Below are 15,982 nucleotides of genomic sequence, written 5' to 3'. Positions count from 1 at the left end.
AATTGGATAAAAATAATTTATACTACTATTTGATTGACATATATTTTTTTTTATTTCATAAAATTAATATTCAAAATGGAAGTCAAAGTAAGATTGGTCAAATGTATTAATACGAACATAACCGTCTTCCCCACCCGTTGAAAAACTTCGACCATTAGGATGAAATGCTAAAGAATTAATTGGACCAAAGTGTCCTTTTAAACGTGCAAATTCTTCTTCAAATACTAAATGGAAAAATCGAGAATCGAATTTTCCTTGACGAGTTGATGTTGTTGTGACATCCATAGCATCTTGACCTCCTCCAAGAACCACCTATAAACATATGTTTTACAAATTTTGGTAAATACATCACAAATATCACAATTATACATACATGATCAAAAATTGGAGAAATTGTAGCAGAATTAACAGGTCTTTCTGTTTTGTATGTTTTCAATAACATTAATGATTCACTATCAAATAATTTGGCAGTATTATCTTTTGATGCAGTTACAAACATAGTACCATCCTTGTTGAATTGCATGTCATTTATTTGTGATTTATGACCTTTAACACTTGTTAATTTTTTTCTTGTCTATAGAAAAATATAATTATTAGAAGTTTTAAATATTTAATCTATATATGATTATATAATAATGATATATTATATACCCTAACATCCCAAAGAGTGATTTCACCATCTTCATGGCCAGTAATAATTGTTTCATCTAATGCACCCCATAAAATAGCAGAAATTCTAGGGCCATTCACAGCAATTCTAGAAATTGCATCTGCTTGTGATAAAACTGCATCAACATTTTTAATATCCATAATGAACATTTCACATTGATGTCCTAAAGCTTTATCTGTTGAATAAACAGCAAGATTTGCTGAGTAACTAAAACTACATGTCCTCACTGAACTGTTCGTATGAAGTAAACCTATTTCTTTTCCTATAATATAAATATTTTAAATATAAATAATAGTGCATGAAATAGACAAATAAAATTAAGTACAAACCAGTTTGACAGTCCCAAACTCTTAACGTGTTATCACCACTTCCAGATAAAAATCTTGTTGTATCCCAATTAACATCAATACACCATACAGAACCATTATGTCCATTAAAACTTCCAAGACGTTCACCATTCAAAGAATACCAAACATTTGGCTTTTTATCTTTGCTAGAAGAAAATAATAAATCTCCTTCTCTATTATATTTGATTTGTGTTATTGCACGTTCGTGCCCATGTAACATTAAGGGTTTCTATAATAAAGTAATTAATTTATTATTTTTAAATATATTTTACATATGATATTATCTTTTTCTCAAGTAAAAAATTTATCTAAGAATTACCATTAACAAATTTTATGAAATAACATAACCACAACATACCACGAAAAAATATCTAATTTTAGTTTAAATTATTGCATTAAGAATTATAAAAAAAAATTAAAATTATTGATATAGGAAAAAAGCATACAAAACTGATATTTTTATGTTTTTAACGTAGTAATGTCATTAAGGTTATGCTGTCACATGTTTAAATATATCATCAAAAATGTACATAGAATCACTAATAAAATTTAATATTTAAAATATATGATATATATAGAATAACTAACCATTTTTTTATTTCAAAATAAACGATTAAATAAATTGATTATAAAGTTAGAAAATACTCCGTTACTTCAAAGCAATTACAAAATTCTCTTAATACAAAAAGCACATGAACACAGACTACAAACAAAATATAGAATAGACCTATCATTTCATTTTTGTTTTCTAATTCTGGAGATTATTTATTATTAATACATGCGATATTATCAATTCTAAATAGAATGAAACAATAGTGCTATCGATATAAGAATTATAATTAAATATATTTTTGTATTTCTTGTTTCTAAACATAAAAAAATTTGGAGATAAAATATCGATTTCTGATATTTTGATATAATGTTTTTTTGATTTTTAGAATTCAAAGCTTATCTAACCTTACCATTTTCATATAACATGCAATATAACATCAATATAAATTATAATGTTAATAATTAATAATTGAAATTAAAATGTAATTTTATTATAAAAATTATAAGCAAGGAATAATCAATAAGAATATATATAATCATAAGGAATAAATCAATAAAAAACAAAGTATAGAAATTTATATTTATAATATAATATGTATTTTTTTAATATAATATTATATCATATATATATATTTAATAGTTTATGCTTAAATATAGATATAATCTAACATTTTAGTTTTAATAAAATCATATTAAGATTTATATTTTCATCATAAAACATACAATAATTTTATATACATTTTATGAAAAAATTGGATTATCATAATCATTTACGGACGAATAACGTTTGTTTGTTTTAAAATAAATCCAAAGAATATTAGCTAAATTATAATAATTTCGAAAATGAAATGTGTAAATCATTTTAATTTATAAAAAATAGAATTTTTTATTTTATTACAATATAGATATTGTTAATGAATTTGTGATTAATTGTAAAAAAATTGGTTTCGAAATTATCAAAGAGAGATATATTTTAATCTTTATATAAATTAATTAGAATTCGAAGTTCTCTAGATAGATTTTGTCAAAAATAGAAAAAGATAATAATAAAAATAAGGATAAATGAAAGAAAAAATCAGGAGTTAAAATGCTGATGAGAAAATATAAACGTGTTGATGAGAGAAACGAAAGCAACAATTAAATTTTTCAATTTCAATTTTCTAATTATTTTTAAATAAATATTTTATTACTGTGTTTTGGAAACTCAATTTTAATTATTGTCATAATGAATTACAAGGTCTATAATCTGATAATTCAATCGAAAATTTATACTTCAAGAATTTCTATTGTTATGAATTGAATTTTTATTTCTAATTGTTATTCGCGAAATACGAAATTAAAATATAAAAATATAATTTATGAAAACTGAAATTACAATAATCAAAATTACAATAGATATTATTATTATGATTTCGATTATTATAATTTAAATTATTCAAAAATTATTCTATATTTTATTTTTTCCTTCCATAAATTGGAATGCTTTAAAGGATTTATAGATCTAATGTCCAAATTCGCTATGAATAAATACTGCAGTGATGATATTAGTTCATATGTTATATTTTAAGTATTAGCCGTCGCGCCTATCTATTTAGGCATATAAATTATAAAAAATTGATAAACAACAATCATTGTCATCATAAATAGGTAATAAATTCACTATAACAATAACATTAGTTTTTTTTATGAATATCTAAAATAAATAAATTCGATATTTTCATGAAAAAAAAATTGTTCAAAATGATGATTTCTATAATATATTTAAAAATCATTGAAATCAATCTAGAAAATGATTAATCTATAAATTTATCAAATTTGTTTCATATGTTCATAAAATCAGAGTTCAGAATTACCTTATTAATTAATTATTTCATAGTTATTTTATATGCATACAAGAATTTTTAATAAGATTTTTTTTTAATGATGTCGCTTTTTACGATTACTGCTGCCATTCTATACTTATGTCGCGTCATTCAGTCTAATTATAAGTGATGTAAGTTTCATCTCTATTTGTTTAAATAGTATAAATTAGTTCATTGAATTAATTCCTTTATCAATTCTCTCAAAACGTTATTTTTTACATTTAAAGATGATCAAATTGAAAAATGTAGATTTCTATATTTCTATTTTAATCTATATCTTATTTTTATATAGTTTTTATAATAAAATTAGATTCTAATTTCAATTATTAATCTTATAATTGTTTTCTATATTAAACCAATAACATCGCATGTAATACGAAAATAAAATTAGATGACAGAGATTCCTAAATTTCTAAAATATATGTATTATATCTTTTTTATATTTTATCTCATATATTTTTTTGTACTTTTTTGTACTTTTTCATATTTACATTTCATCTGAGTTATGATGTATAAAAATTATTAAATTTAATTATAATTCTTGTTACTCAGTAGATTGTTCTTTCTTATTTTAAATAGATATAAATATATAAAATAAAAAAATTTTATTAGGTATCCGATCTATATTATATTTCTTCTATGGTCTATTTTATTTCTTGTCTGTGACATAAATTTATCAAGATTTTAACATTTACAAGAAATCAATTATCTATTTAGATATTTATACCAGCATATATACTACACATACTACATATATATATGAAAGTTAAATTATAATTAAATTTAAATATTTATGATTACAAATATAATTAATTATTACTTAAACTTTAAATTTACTTAAATTTTAAAAAATTTTTCTATTTTTAATTTTTATATTTTTTAATTTTAAAATGTGAAAATTGTTTTATCATTAAATTTAATATAGATTTTATATTAACCAATCGTAACATATTTTTAAGTAACAATATCTTATATATATTAAATATCTATTGTTATTTAATTTTTAAGTGAAAGTTTGTTTAATGATACAGCACGTATAGAATAGTTTAAAAAATTTTGTTACAATAAACAATTATAAAAAATTATCAAATTTATTATAATTTTTAAAAAGTATTACAAACAAATTGTATCTTTTTAGTTGTTGAAGAGTTCAGTCCTATTCCAAATTCCGGTCGTATACGGGTTATTGAAACTGAAAAAGGAAACGAAACTGAAACGGCATGTCTGAAATTGCTAACCAACATGAAATCAATCAAAGTTATTGGTTTAAATGGAATGATTATCAAAATCATCTTTCTGATGTAGTTAGACAACTTTTAGAGGAAGATTGTATGGTGGATGTTACCCTGGCTGCTGCTGGGGAACGTATTCATGCACATCGTATAGTTCTTTGTGCTTGTAGCACTTTGTTTCGAGTAAATAACTTTTGTATTTTTAAAAATACCTTTTGTAGTTTTAAATTTATAAATTTTATAAATTTAAAAAAAAAATTTTTAATTTATGGTTATTTTCAAACATTTTTAAATAATAATTGAAGTTAAAATTATTTGATTTTGTTTTTGCACAAATTTTAATAATCTGTATCAAAAAGTTATTTATTAAAAGTTTTTATTATATGTTCAAAATATTTATATAAATATAGATTATTTTTTTTTGTTTAAGAAATATATATTTTATGTTTTACACAAATATCAATATAATATTTTATATGATTTATAAATTTATTTGTAGGAAATATTGAGTCAAGTAAATGAAGATCATCCAACAATAATATTAAGTGATATATCTGCTCAAGATATAAAATCTATTATAGAATTTACTTATCATGGAGAAGTACGAGTTCCAGTTGAGAATATTAATAGTTTATTAGATGCAGCTCGTTCATTGAAAATCTGTGGTCTTATCGAAGTTGGTTATATAAAATTATTTTTATAAACAAATAAAATTATTTTTTTTTTATAATATTTCTTTTGATTGTAGATTGATGGGCTTGAAGAAACTGATTCCATTGTGAATAATAAAGATTTTAATGATAATAATGAAGAATCAATAACTGTAATTAGTGAGGCTGAAGAAAAAGTTATTAATTCATTACAACATGATTATGAAAATTTAGAGAATCAACAAAAATATGAAATTACTGAAAATTCCACATTGAATAAAAAAAAGAAACGCAGACGTGATGCAACAAAAAGAGATTATAGTGATGATATGTTGGCATCAGCAATTAATGATTTAAAGGCAGGTCAAACATTGATAGAAGCTTCTACTAAACATAACATACCACGTTCAACTTTGTACATGCGTGCTAAAGCATTAGGTATTCATTTAAATGCATCAAGAAATGAATATCCGGCAGAATGTATGAAAGCTGCTATAAATGCGGTAATTGGTTGGTATTTGTTTTATGTTTAGTTAAATATTATTTGTATTATATTAATCAATTTAATTCATTGTCATTATAGGTGGATCAAGTCTACAACATGCATCAGAGATGTTTAGTATACCAAAGACTGTATTGTGGAGGCGTATTCAAAAAGAAGGATATCAAATATTACGTTCAGAAATGAAAAGATCTTATGGATCTGATAAACGGGAAGCTGCAGTTAAAGCTTTAGAAAGAGGAGAGAATTTAACAAAAGTTGCACTTGAATTTAAAGTAAATTATGAATAATTTTTAGTTAATCATTCATTTTTATTTTATTTAAACTTGAGAATAATATTAATGTTTTTAGATTCCAAAGACTACTTTATTTAGAGATAAGGCGCGATTAGTAGATGAAGGAAAACTCCCTCTCTCATTTTGGAAGAAACGTAAAACAGAAAATGAAGAATTAAAAAAATCTCGTTTGGAAGAAGCTGTTGCTGCTTGTAAAGGAGGAAAAATGTCGCAAGCAGCAGCATCAATGACTTATCATATTCCAAAAACAACAATTTGGAGACGTCTTCAACAAGATGGTAAAAAATCAGAACGCTCATTAAGTTCAAAAAAACAAAGAATATCAGATTCTAAACATAATATAGAAACAAAGGTAGAAGGATCTGATTTCACATATTGCGAGGTATTAGAAGTTATGAGAATTTTTTATTACTTTTTATACATAGATTTTGATAAATTTTATTTAATTACAAAATTTTATTTATAGGTTTCATCAGAAATTCCTATAACTTATATAGATGAAAATAGTATACCTGAAGATTCTGTGATAATATTAACAGCAGAAGATATGGATGGACTTAATTTGGAAGAAGGAAGACAAATTATTGTTAATTCAGTATGTTTTTTATTTATTAATTTTTTTAAAATCAGATATATAGAGATTCATAAAAATTGTATATATATAATTTATTTCTTATTTAGGAATCAGGACAAGAATATGTTCCTTGTGCTATAAGTATTGAAGAAAATTCAAATTATTCACAAACAGAAAGTTAGCATATGAATTATTATCATTCGATTACTACTCGTTAATTGTGTATATTAAATTAATTTTGTATATTAATTTAGAGTTCAATAATATATTAAAATTCGCGTATGCATACATATAATATAAAAACAAGTATTTAATAATAATCACAAATTAATTGAATTGTTATTATTGATCGCATTTTTGTGTGCAATGTTTTCTTATATTTATTTACATATTCTATCTTATTATTTTTCTAAAATATTTGATAGCGATAATTTAATTAATATAAAAAAACATTAATTATGTACTAATAATTATTAAAAATCTAAAATTATTTAATTCATTGGATTAAGAAATTAGTATAATATATTTCATCTAATATCTCAATGATAAACATGTGCTTTAATAAAAATAATTTTTCTTAGAATATTAAAAATATCTTATTTTATTTCTTCGTATTTCTAGGAACATTAAATAAAATTAATACCCTAGTAACGATCTAAAAATCATTTATTAGTCACTTCTCTTCGCGCAAAATTAAGTAACCAATAAATGCAAGTTTTAAGAACGTTTGTGTAAATTTACATTTTGCATTGTAAACGATAAATAGGGACTAAGACTGGGGATATTTGTTGAAATAATGTCTTGTGGCCGGTAATCTCTTACAAAGAACGTGTGGAAACTACGAAATTTCATCATATTACGTGATTATTAAAAACTTACAGTAAATATGGCCCACCAACTGTTTTATTCGACAAGTAAATTAGAAAGATTTGTTTTGAGCTCCGTTTACAAAAATGCTAATATATTTCAGGTATAAATATAATTTAACATAACCTATATTTTTTTATCTTCATGATTAGTTTATTTAATAAAAGTCAAGTCATAATTACAAGTTTTAATTCAATTATATGTTGTTATTAATATATTTTCTATTAATTGTGGTATGTTGTATTTTTTTTTATTACATACATATATTATATATATATATATATATATATACACATGTATATGTATATGATATATATATGTATATGTGTATATATATATATAACATATACACACACATAAAAATTAAATTGCTTTAAAACTTAAAAAAAAAACTTGCTTTAAAAAATAATTTTTAAAGTTTTTATTTTATGTAATTATCAATTATAAAAATTAGATTTTATATGTAGATATTAGATATGTATATATGTAAATTTACTTAATAAAATTGTTTATGTGATTATTAACTATAAAATATAATATATAGTGATATATATTAATATTTATATTATTTATATTATATTATATATATCGTAAAATATTTTCAGTTAAGAAGATATTTATCATTAATAAGAAATGGCAATGAAACAAGTACAATGGAGCACATACGAAATCAATGGAGATTACTGTGTAATGAGCCACCAAAAGGATTTGAAAAATTTTATAAACCAAGTTATTATTTTATAATTATTAATTTGTTTTAAATATATCATAAAAATATAGTATAATTATAAAATAATTTTAAAATAGATTATAAGGATAAATCATAAAAAAACTTTAATTTTTTATCTATAGAAAAAGATTCTAGTAAAACAACTGAAAAAGTTGCTGAAAAAGTTAAAAAAGGATCATCCAAGGAAGCTTCAGAATCACAATCATCCAGAATGCACTCTCAAAAATCCTCTATGCATTCTTCGATTCCTGATAAACGTCTTTTTTGGGATTTTAAATGGAATGGAGGGAATAAATCATTTGGAGATAAAAAAAATGAGAAACTATTTTTTATTGGAATAGCATTAATGGGATTACTTTATTTATACTTGCAACAATTAGCAAATCAAGCAACTGAAATTACATGGAAAGAATTTATAACAAAGTAATGAATTAAATAATTTTTTTTAAATAGTGTCTATAAAATAGAAATTTCATTATTTTTATTTCAAAATTTTTATAAATATTTTGTGATTTAGATATTTAGATAAAGGAATAGTAGATAAAGTGGAAGTTGTCAATAAACAGTGGGTTCGTGTAAAGTTATTGCCTGGAAATTTTGTGAATGGAAAGGTAAGTTCATAAATATTATTTATGATTATTTAATTTTTTTTATTTAATTTAATTTAATTTATAAATGTTATAAGAACAAATGATAATAATTTTAAAAAATTAAAATTAATGAAATTAATAATTATATATGCAAATTTAATCATTAAATTTATTTTATAGGATTCTTTGTGGTTTAATATTGGTAGTGTTGAAACTTTTGAAAGAAATTTAGAAAATGCACAAATTGAATTAAATGTAGAACCACAAAATTATATTTTAGTGCATTATAAGGATGAGATAGAATTACATCATGTTTTAAAGCTTTTACCACAATTGTTCATGTATGGTAAGTTATAGTATTAAATATTTAGTATTATTTTTTATCAGATTTTTTTTGTTTAAGTTAGATATGATATTAATCATTATTTTCTAGGACTTTTATTCTATGTATTCCGTAAATCAGCAGAATCATTTGGTAAAGGAAGAAAAGGTGGACTTTTTGGTGCATTAATGGAATCAACTGCAAAATTGATTAATTCTAAAGATATTGGTGTTCGATTTAAGTAAATTGATAGAAATATGATATACATTATAGTAGTGTTTACATCTTTGCATAGTTTAAGAAATTATTATGAATTGTAGACAATTTTCTTCTAATCTGAACTTTTCTGCTATATTTTTACCTAGAATAAAATTAAGAAAATTAAAGAAATTAAAAAACCTAGAATTAAAAATGAAATAAAAATAAGAAATATTAAGTAACAAAAAGAAATATATAAAAGAAAAGTAAATATATAAGTAAATAATAGATAAAGCAGAAGAAATAATTTAAGAAATAATTTATAGAGTAGAAAAAAATTGTATACAATTGTAAAACATCTTTTAAGGATATAAGTTTGAGTAATATTTTAGTTATTTTTTTATTATTTATATAATTATATTTATATAATTATTGTAAATATTTTTATGCTATTAATTTTACATGTTATTAAAAATTTAGGGATGTTGCTGGATGTGAAGAAGCTAAGATTGAAATTATGGAATTTGTAAATTTTTTAAAAAATCCACAACAATATATGGAACTTGGTGCTAAAATTCCTAAAGGTGCAATGTTGACAGGTAAATATATTGTACTTATACATATTATATTATGTTATATTATATTGTAATTATAAAAAGTCTTCTTTTAAAATATATATTAAATATATATGTCTTTTTTTTAAATATATTTATTTAATATATATAATTATATTATAAATATATATATTGTAATCATAAAAAAGTCCTTTTTTTAATATTTTAAATTAGTGTAAGATAATAGCATAAAACTCTGTTTATAGGTCCACCCGGGACTGGTAAAACATTATTAGCTAAAGCCACAGCTGGTGAAGCAAATGTACCTTTTATTAGTGTATCAGGTTCGGAATTTTTGGAAATGTTCGTTGGTGTTGGTCCATCAAGAGTTCGAGATATGTTTGCATTAGCACGAAAACATGCTCCATGTATATTATTTATTGATGAAATCGATGCCGTTGGAAGAAAAAGAGGAGGCAAAAATTTTGGTGGCCATTCAGAACAAGAAAATACACTTAATCAACTTTTAGTTGAAATGGATGGTATATTATAATTATTGATAACATTATTTATTGTATAATATAAATTCAATTTTGATTAAATTGATTCAATTTTTCAATTTCAATTCAATTTCTTTTTTTTTTAGGTTTCAATACAACTACCAATGTAGTTGTATTAGCAGCAACTAATAGAATTGATATTTTAGATAAAGCTTTACTACGACCTGGAAGATTTGATAGACAAATTTATGTTCCTGCTCCAGACATTAAAGGTCGAGCTTCTATTTTTAAAGTACATTTAAAACCTTTAAAAATCACATTAGATAAAGATCATTTAGCTAGGAAAATGGCTTCCTTAACACCTGGATTTACAGGTAAAACATAAAAATTAATCAGTAATATTTTTCGAAAAAATATATATTAAAGATTTATGCTAAATATTATAAGTTATTGATTTCAGGAGCTGATATTGCTAATGTTTGTAATGAAGCGGCTTTAATAGCGGCAAGAGATTTAAATGATAATATACATATAAATCATTTTGAACAAGCTATTGAAAGAGTTATAGCTGGCATGGAAAAAAAGACAAATGTTTTGCAACCGGAAGAAAAAAAAACGGTTGCGTATCATGAAGCTGGTCATGCAGTAGCAGGTTGGTTTTTGGAATACGCAGATCCACTTCTAAAGGTAATTTTTAGATTTTCAAAATATTTTAATTTTATAATTTTATTTAAATTCTATATTTCACAGGTTTCTATAATTCCTCGTGGAAAAGGTTTAGGTTACGCACAGTATTTACCTCATGAACAGTATCTTTATACAAAGGAACAATTGTTTGATAGAATGTGTATGGCACTCGGTGGACGAGTGTCGGAAGAAATCTTTTTTGGTCGTATTACTACAGGAGCGCAAGATGATTTACAAAAAGTATTATTTTGCTATGCAGTTTTTTTTTATAATTATGCATGTAAATAATTTGTATTATAAATATTGACATTTTTTTTTTATTATTAGGTAACTTCAAATGCATATGCTCAAGTTATTCAATATGGTATGAACGAAAAAGTTGGCAATGTTAGTTTTCAAATGCCACAGCAAGGTGAAATGACTTTCGATAAACCATATTCGGAACATACGGCACAACTTATCGATAATGAAGTACGTGAATTAATTGAACAAGCGCATACTCACACTCGTAATTTACTTATGCAACATAAGGAAGACGTATCTAAGGTATAGAAAATGCTGGATTTATTAAAAACATTAATTGATTTTTACAATTAATAATAATAAATGAATAATAGTAATAATAAATGAATAATTTTATTTCAGGTAGCTGAACGATTATTAAAACAAGAAATTTTGAGTAGAGAAGACATGATAGAGTTACTAGGTCCTAGACCCTTCCCTGAAAAATCAACTTATGAACAATTCGTGGAAGGTACAGGATCATTCGAAGAAGACACGACTTTACCAAAAGGTTTACAAGAATGGAATAAATCGAGGGAGAGTGAGAAAAAAGGTGAAAGAACAGATTCTCCACCAGAAACAGTTTCGGGATTGAGTTCTCAAAATCAACCGCAACAGCGATTATAAACCATGTCATTATGGATTATAGCCTGTTAAGTACTTGTATTATAGTTTGAAATACATAATTGTAATAAGTAGTGATACATGAGTATGCACTCCATAGCATTCATTAAGAAAAATAACATTATAATTTGCAATATATAAAGCTTCTAAGTACCAATGAAATTAAGTACCGTTTTACAAAAAAATTTTCTATATCGATCTAATATTTCTTGTCTTTAATATAAAGATTATTTATTATGATGTGACAAAGTGTCCTTTGGTAACAAAAACTAACTTGTGTAAAACAAAAATGCATAATAATGAACATAAATTATTAAACAGATCTTCTTATAATAGTATATAATTTTCTCATAATAATATAAAACAATGTGATTTTTGGACGCAAAGTGATAGTATAACAAGGGTCATGTAATTTTTATTGTCTTTTTTAAGACGAAATAAGCAAAATAATGAATTAGGTAAAATGAATAACAACTTTTGTTCATATCATTTTTTGCAACGTATAATTAATAAAGTTTACAAATGTAGTGCAATTAAACTTTTATCCTTAATATTGTAAGTACATTGATAATTTGGTATTACTATTTTTTTATCGCTAATTGTTGGATTTCGCTTTGGCGGAATTTCAATGAAAAATAATATGTGCACATATGTGCGTAAATTGGATCCTTGTTAATACTAAAATTACATTATTTAATGAAAAGTAGACCAATTGAAGAAAATGAACATGATTTTACTTGCGTTCCTGATATATAAACTTCATATATAGTTATTTATGACAAGATTGAAAATGTTTTACGACGAAGGTCTTTTTTGCTAGTGAAATTCATGGTTCTAGGAGCAAATTTTTTTATCCTTACTGAATTTTGTAGCATCACGAATGTATTATATTTTATTGTGTCTATAAGAAATATCTCAAAATTAAATTATTAAACTACTATTAATAAAAAATTCATTAACGATGAATAACAAATTGTACATTATTCATTTCTAGAAAAAATAAAGGAATATTTACTAAAAAAAAGTAGTAAATGTTTACATGACTGTAAATATTACAAATCTTCGTTCATTCTCTCCTTAATTCTGTTAATTCATTTTTTCTTTTACTCTCTCTTTCTCTCTTCTCTCATATTTATTCTTATCATTATCCATGAAGTTAGAACATTTAAAAATGACTTCCATAAGATAAGCTTTGAACTCATTTAAATATGGGTAAAAATAAATAAATCGGAGCAATACATGTGCATACATCCATTATCAGTCTTGGGACTTTTTAAAATTATTTTTAAATGAGCTGAAACGCCCTTGGAAATATTATTTATTTAAAAATTATTATATCTTTCGAAAAAAAGTATCGTTTGATTAAAACAGTTTATGCATTCCGTATTATTATTATTTTCATTAGAAACAATTAGAAATGTTAAAATCAGCGATATAATTTACTCTTTCATTTTTTTTACATGTATTTTTTTCTTACATATTATATAATTTTGAGCATATTGAGTATAAAAAAGGAAGACAACAATTATTCATTATTCATTTTCAATTACATATACTTGAATTAATTCATTGTGCATTATATGTAATATGTTAATATTATTGTTGATATAATGAAAAAATATTAATTTTTAATTAACTTAATATTGTTAGTTATGGAACGCAGATAATACGTAAACTTCAAGTTTTCAATAATGAAAAGGTTATGCGTAAACATACATTTGCATGTAAACATCTGCAATTTATTGATAAAAGTAGACATTACATAAAATTGCTATTTATTTTATATTTCAATTATAAAATTATAAATGTTTCGATTAATTGTATATTTGTATAAAAAAATTATATTTCTGAATTTTTAATATGTATTTAAAAAAAAAAAACATAATAAAAACTGCTCTTATGTAATAGTTTTTATTTTATACTTATTTATTTTTTGGATGAATGTGATACGAAAAATTATTTTTATTTGAATTTTGATTGCATATACGATGTTTACATACATTAAAGCGCACAATATAAAGAGAATAATATAAAAGGGAAATAATGAATTTGAAATTCAAAATTAAAACAAAAAATTTGTTAAAAAACTTTATCATCAATTATCGTCAGTTTTATACGTACATCGTTCACAGAATTGAATCACTGGAAGTAAACCAAATCACAAGACAGATTGATCTTAAATATTGATTGCAAAGATATTTTTCATCAAAATTATCTATATTTTGTATCAATTTAACTTATAAAACTTAAAAATCAACTTATATAATTATATAAAATGCATTGGTGAATATCATTGTTACACTGAAAATGATTGATAGAAACAATTCATGAAAAAATAAATTATATCTATAAATTTTTATTTTAGATGTAATTAGATGTAATAATTATGTTTCTTAATGTATCAATTATATTTTAACGACAATAAATAATTCGAGATGAAAACTTTCTATTTTATAGAATTTTGCAGAATTGTGAATTAATCGTTAATTAAATCTGATTCTTCTAGATTTTGATCACGTGGTTTTGTTTTCGTCCGGTGATGTCACAACGATAAACGATGTATACATACTAATTCTTTTCCGACCTTCGTCGTTAGAGCTTTGATCCCAAGACAGCGTTTTTCTTTTTTTTTTTTTTGTTTTTATCTCTGAAATGGCGATTCTTCTCAGCATTTCTACAAAACTATATGATTTATCAAGTAGGTATTTATAGGTTTCAAAAGTTCACCATTAAACTTAGCTCGCTAACTCACTAATCAAATATATCATACAATCACTAAATTATTGCTTTGTCGTACCTTGTATCACACTAATCTAAATCTTATGTTTTCTGTTTACTTTACGTCTTTTTTTTTTCTTTTTTTTTTTCCTCATTTGCATTTTTTCCTCTTTTTTTAAATCCTTTTCACAAAAGCCAGGTTTACTGATGATCATGCCTGCTTTTCTAGGTACTTCTGTTTTATAGATGCACTTCTTTTCTGTATGTAATATTCGCTCGCATCATTCTTGTATGTTTTGTTGTGTATATATGAAATGATATGATGGCGCAGGTAACGTACAAGTTCCATATTTATTAAATTTGTATTAAACTCGAGCGAAATCTAAATTATCGCATATGGAAACGAGTTTGAATCGCACTCTAATTAATTTCATTGATTTATTTAGAAGAATAACTCATTTCTTATTTCATGCTTGCAAATTTATATAATGTGTAATAGATAATTTATATTTCCAGGTACGATCATATTAATAATTTTATATTATATACGTTTATAAAAAATCTTGAGAACATTTCTTTTATTTAATCAATGATAATTTTTTTTTATAATTCCCCAAACTATCACAAAAAAAGGATAAAAAAATAATATTAAAATAAATAAATATAAAAAATTGTACTTGTTGAAAAAACCATCGCTCCTTGAATAGAAGTATTACTATTCCATTCTAAAAATATCAAACTCGACTTGTTTACTTTTCTTACAAACGAAACATCGTTTATGTTTCGAGATTAATTAGAGGCGATTATTCTCGCGAAAAGTTTCGGTGTAGCGAAAATTCGACTAACATATACTTATATATACACATACATATAATATATATATATCGTGCATATTTGGTTTAATAAGTTAATTAATTATAGTTTACGCGGATAACTTTTGTCACGTTGGTTTCGTTGTTCTTTTTTACCGTGTTTTCGAACGTATGTAATTTTAATAAATAACGCATATTTCCTTTCTCTCTATATTTCCCTCTTTCTTAAACCATTTCTTTCTTTTATTGGTACTCGTTTGCTTATTGACAATGGATACCTATTACGATGAAAGGCGACAGTAATTGTTTTATCGCTGCGTTTAAGAGCGCCACGGTATCAGCGTAGTTACATTTAAGTAAGTACTTTGGTCCTCTTTAGAGTCTTCTAAACATTTAATCATGTGATGAATAGA

At 23.3% G+C, this 15,982-nt stretch overlaps 3 protein-coding genes across 3 annotated transcripts; 2 read left to right on the top strand and 1 right to left on the bottom strand.

Annotated features, from left to right (window-relative positions):
* Positions 1–28: 28 nt before the first annotated feature.
* Positions 29–2,002, bottom strand: eIF3i (eukaryotic translation initiation factor 3 subunit I). Its single transcript, XM_012486343.3, has 5 exons — positions 1,606–2,002; positions 1,000–1,246; positions 652–932; positions 374–574; positions 29–312 (listed from the first exon to the last, which is right to left on the bottom strand). Exons 1-5 carry the CDS (start codon positions 1,606–1,608, stop codon positions 64–66), a joined length of 981 nt encoding a protein of 326 aa, XP_012341797.1. The 5' UTR covers positions 1,609–2,002; the 3' UTR covers positions 29–63.
* Positions 2,003–4,065: 2,063 nt separating this feature from the next.
* Positions 4,066–7,277, top strand: LOC100867162 (uncharacterized). The gene is made up of 8 exons (XM_003693556.4): positions 4,066–4,196; positions 4,570–4,846; positions 5,163–5,339; positions 5,412–5,823; positions 5,897–6,090; positions 6,167–6,493; positions 6,578–6,706; positions 6,793–7,277. The coding sequence occupies exons 2-8, from the start codon at positions 4,652–4,654 to the stop codon at positions 6,865–6,867; spliced, it is 1,509 nt and encodes a 502-aa protein (XP_003693604.1). The 5' UTR covers positions 4,066–4,196; positions 4,570–4,651; the 3' UTR covers positions 6,868–7,277.
* A 36-nt stretch (positions 7,278–7,313) lies between these two features.
* On the top strand, positions 7,314–13,063 carry Afg3l2 (AFG3 like matrix AAA peptidase subunit 2). The gene is made up of 13 exons (XM_003693554.4): positions 7,314–7,655; positions 8,158–8,281; positions 8,405–8,705; positions 8,800–8,893; positions 9,053–9,218; positions 9,306–9,435; positions 9,873–9,991; positions 10,213–10,488; positions 10,593–10,820; positions 10,907–11,133; positions 11,197–11,373; positions 11,461–11,679; positions 11,779–13,063. The coding sequence occupies exons 1-13, from the start codon at positions 7,572–7,574 to the stop codon at positions 12,040–12,042; spliced, it is 2,409 nt and encodes an 802-aa protein (XP_003693602.1). The 5' UTR covers positions 7,314–7,571; the 3' UTR covers positions 12,043–13,063.
* Positions 13,064–15,982: the final 2,919 nt, after the last annotated feature.

Source organism: Apis florea, unplaced genomic scaffold (genome assembly GCF_048593485.1).
Source record: "Apis florea isolate Af1SG1 unplaced genomic scaffold, ASM4859348v1 contig_3493_pilon, whole genome shotgun sequence".
Taxonomy (NCBI): Eukaryota; Metazoa; Arthropoda; class Insecta; order Hymenoptera; family Apidae; genus Apis; species Apis florea.
Note: the sequence above shows the minus strand (reverse complement) of the source record. Positions and strands in the feature narration are given on the sequence as shown.